The sequence below is a fragment of the Ceratina calcarata genome, unplaced genomic scaffold (genome assembly GCF_001652005.2).
Source record: "Ceratina calcarata isolate Rehan_Ccalc_2016 unplaced genomic scaffold, ASM165200v1 scaffold581.2, whole genome shotgun sequence".
NCBI classification, from domain to species: Eukaryota; Metazoa; Arthropoda; class Insecta; order Hymenoptera; family Apidae; genus Ceratina; species Ceratina calcarata.
In genome coordinates, this window is record NW_017177029.1 from 6,243 (window position 1) to 8,036 (window position 1,794).

General features: G+C 44.6%; 1 protein-coding gene across 1 annotated transcript in view; it reads right to left on the bottom strand.

Moving 5' to 3' along the window:
- LOC108629700 (synapsin) overlaps positions 1-1,568 on the bottom strand; it is a gene marked incomplete at its 5' end in the record, with an annotated part of 3,937 nt that extends 2,369 nt beyond the window's left edge. The window contains one exon of the mRNA XM_026817494.1: positions 1,444-1,568. Coding sequence (XP_026673295.1) covers positions 1,444-1,568 — 125 coding nt within the window. The remainder of the gene's footprint in view (positions 1-1,443) is intronic.
- Positions 1,569-1,794: the final 226 nt, after the last annotated feature.

Here is a 1,794-nt window from a genome sequence, read left to right on the forward strand (position 1 = left end):
CACTTGACTTGAAAGTGTGAATGGCATGTCCCATTCACGTCTCAAGTGTCCCATGTTTGACACTAGCCTTTGGACCAGCGGTCTCGAGCACCCTCGTATTTATTTAGGTATACTAGACGGTGAGAGCTAAGGACCGCAGTAAAACCGCTATCCTTCACACCTTTAAGTGGCGTGGAACTTCGCCCACTTGAGAATGAATAGGACACTTGTCTTTACCCAGGAAGTTAGGGGTCTTCCTCTTAATTCAAACAAAAAAGAACAGGTTGGGAAATTCCTTCTGTGCAGTCCAGTGCTGCAGACTAAGTGTCAAACAGGTACATTGAGGACCTATAATGAAACTGCAGGCTGCTGCCCGTCACAACTTTAAGTAGTCTCAAACTAGGACCCTTGAGACTTCATAGGACATTAGGCTTAAGGTTTGCTTGGTCATGGATCCTTTGCGTGACCTAAGGAATAGATATCTTCTGGTGATGCAGACCCAGAAACAGGTGTCAAACAGGTACATTGAGGAACTATAATGAAACTGAAGACTGCTGCCCGTCACAACTTTAAGTAGTCTCAAACTATGACCCTTGAGACTTCATAGGACATTAGGCTTAGGGTTTGCTTGGTCATGGATCCTTTGCGTGACCTAAGGAATGGTCAGGTACTTGAAATAAATATCTTCTGGGGATGAAGACCTAGAAACAGGTGTCAAACAGGTACATTGAGGAACTATAATGAAACTGCAGGCTGCTGCCCGTCACAACTTTAAGTAGTCTCAAACTAGGACCCTTGAGACTTCATAGGACATTAGGCTTAGGGTTTGCTTGGTCATGGATCCTTTGCGTGACCTAAGGAATGGTCAGGTACTTGAAATAGATATCTTCTGAGGATGCAGACCCAGAAACAGGTGTCAAACAGGTACATTGACCAAACACAACGACTGAAGAATGCTGTCCCTCACAATTACAATGTCAAACTTAGGGTACTTGAGAATGAATAGGTCACTCGTTTTTAGGCAGCTTGGATATGGATCCCTCGTACTCTCACAGGTAAGACGAGGTCATAAAAGAAATCAGGTAGTCGTTTATACTTTGGGTCGTGGATACAACAGCTTGAGATTATGTCTCTTATTGCCTTCAAGGGACAATAGCCCTGCTGTTTACTGAACTGCTTATACCTCGTCGCCTATCTTAGGTACTTAAACTAGTATTATTTGAGCCTGTTGTCCCTAATCTTAAGTGTCTGTTTCAAGTGGCTTAGTCACAACGAGACTCTCGAGCTGTTTGCCAGTGTATCTTTTGTACTTTGCCATAGAAATTAGTAAAGTATGAACAGAAACCAGAACATTTACCTGAATAATTATAATCCGAAACACTATTAATATTGATAAAACACTTATAGAAATGCAGTATCATGCAAACGGACTTAGACGTCGCGTTCTCTTGTCCTCTGACTCACCTCCGTTTCAGGTAGTTAACATTTGAAGTGAAGGACTGTCGAAAGCTGGAGAATGAAATGTTGCCGGGTGAAGGGGCTGTGCCACAGTATTTGGCGCAACCGCCGCGGCCGGTAATCTTGCTGGTTTAACGACGGACTTCGTCCCCTCGGCGAGAACCACAGGATTCCAGTGGTCCTCCGGGCGGGCAGGGGTTCCGGGAACGCAGGATCCGGGATTGTTCTCGGCTATCTTCGCTCTTCTAGCGTTACACCGATTCGGCTTCTGTTCGTACTCAGCGGAATAATGCTTCAACGTAAGGTAATCCGAAAGGAAAGGATGAAATAAGAGAGGTGAGGAAGGAGAAACTAAAC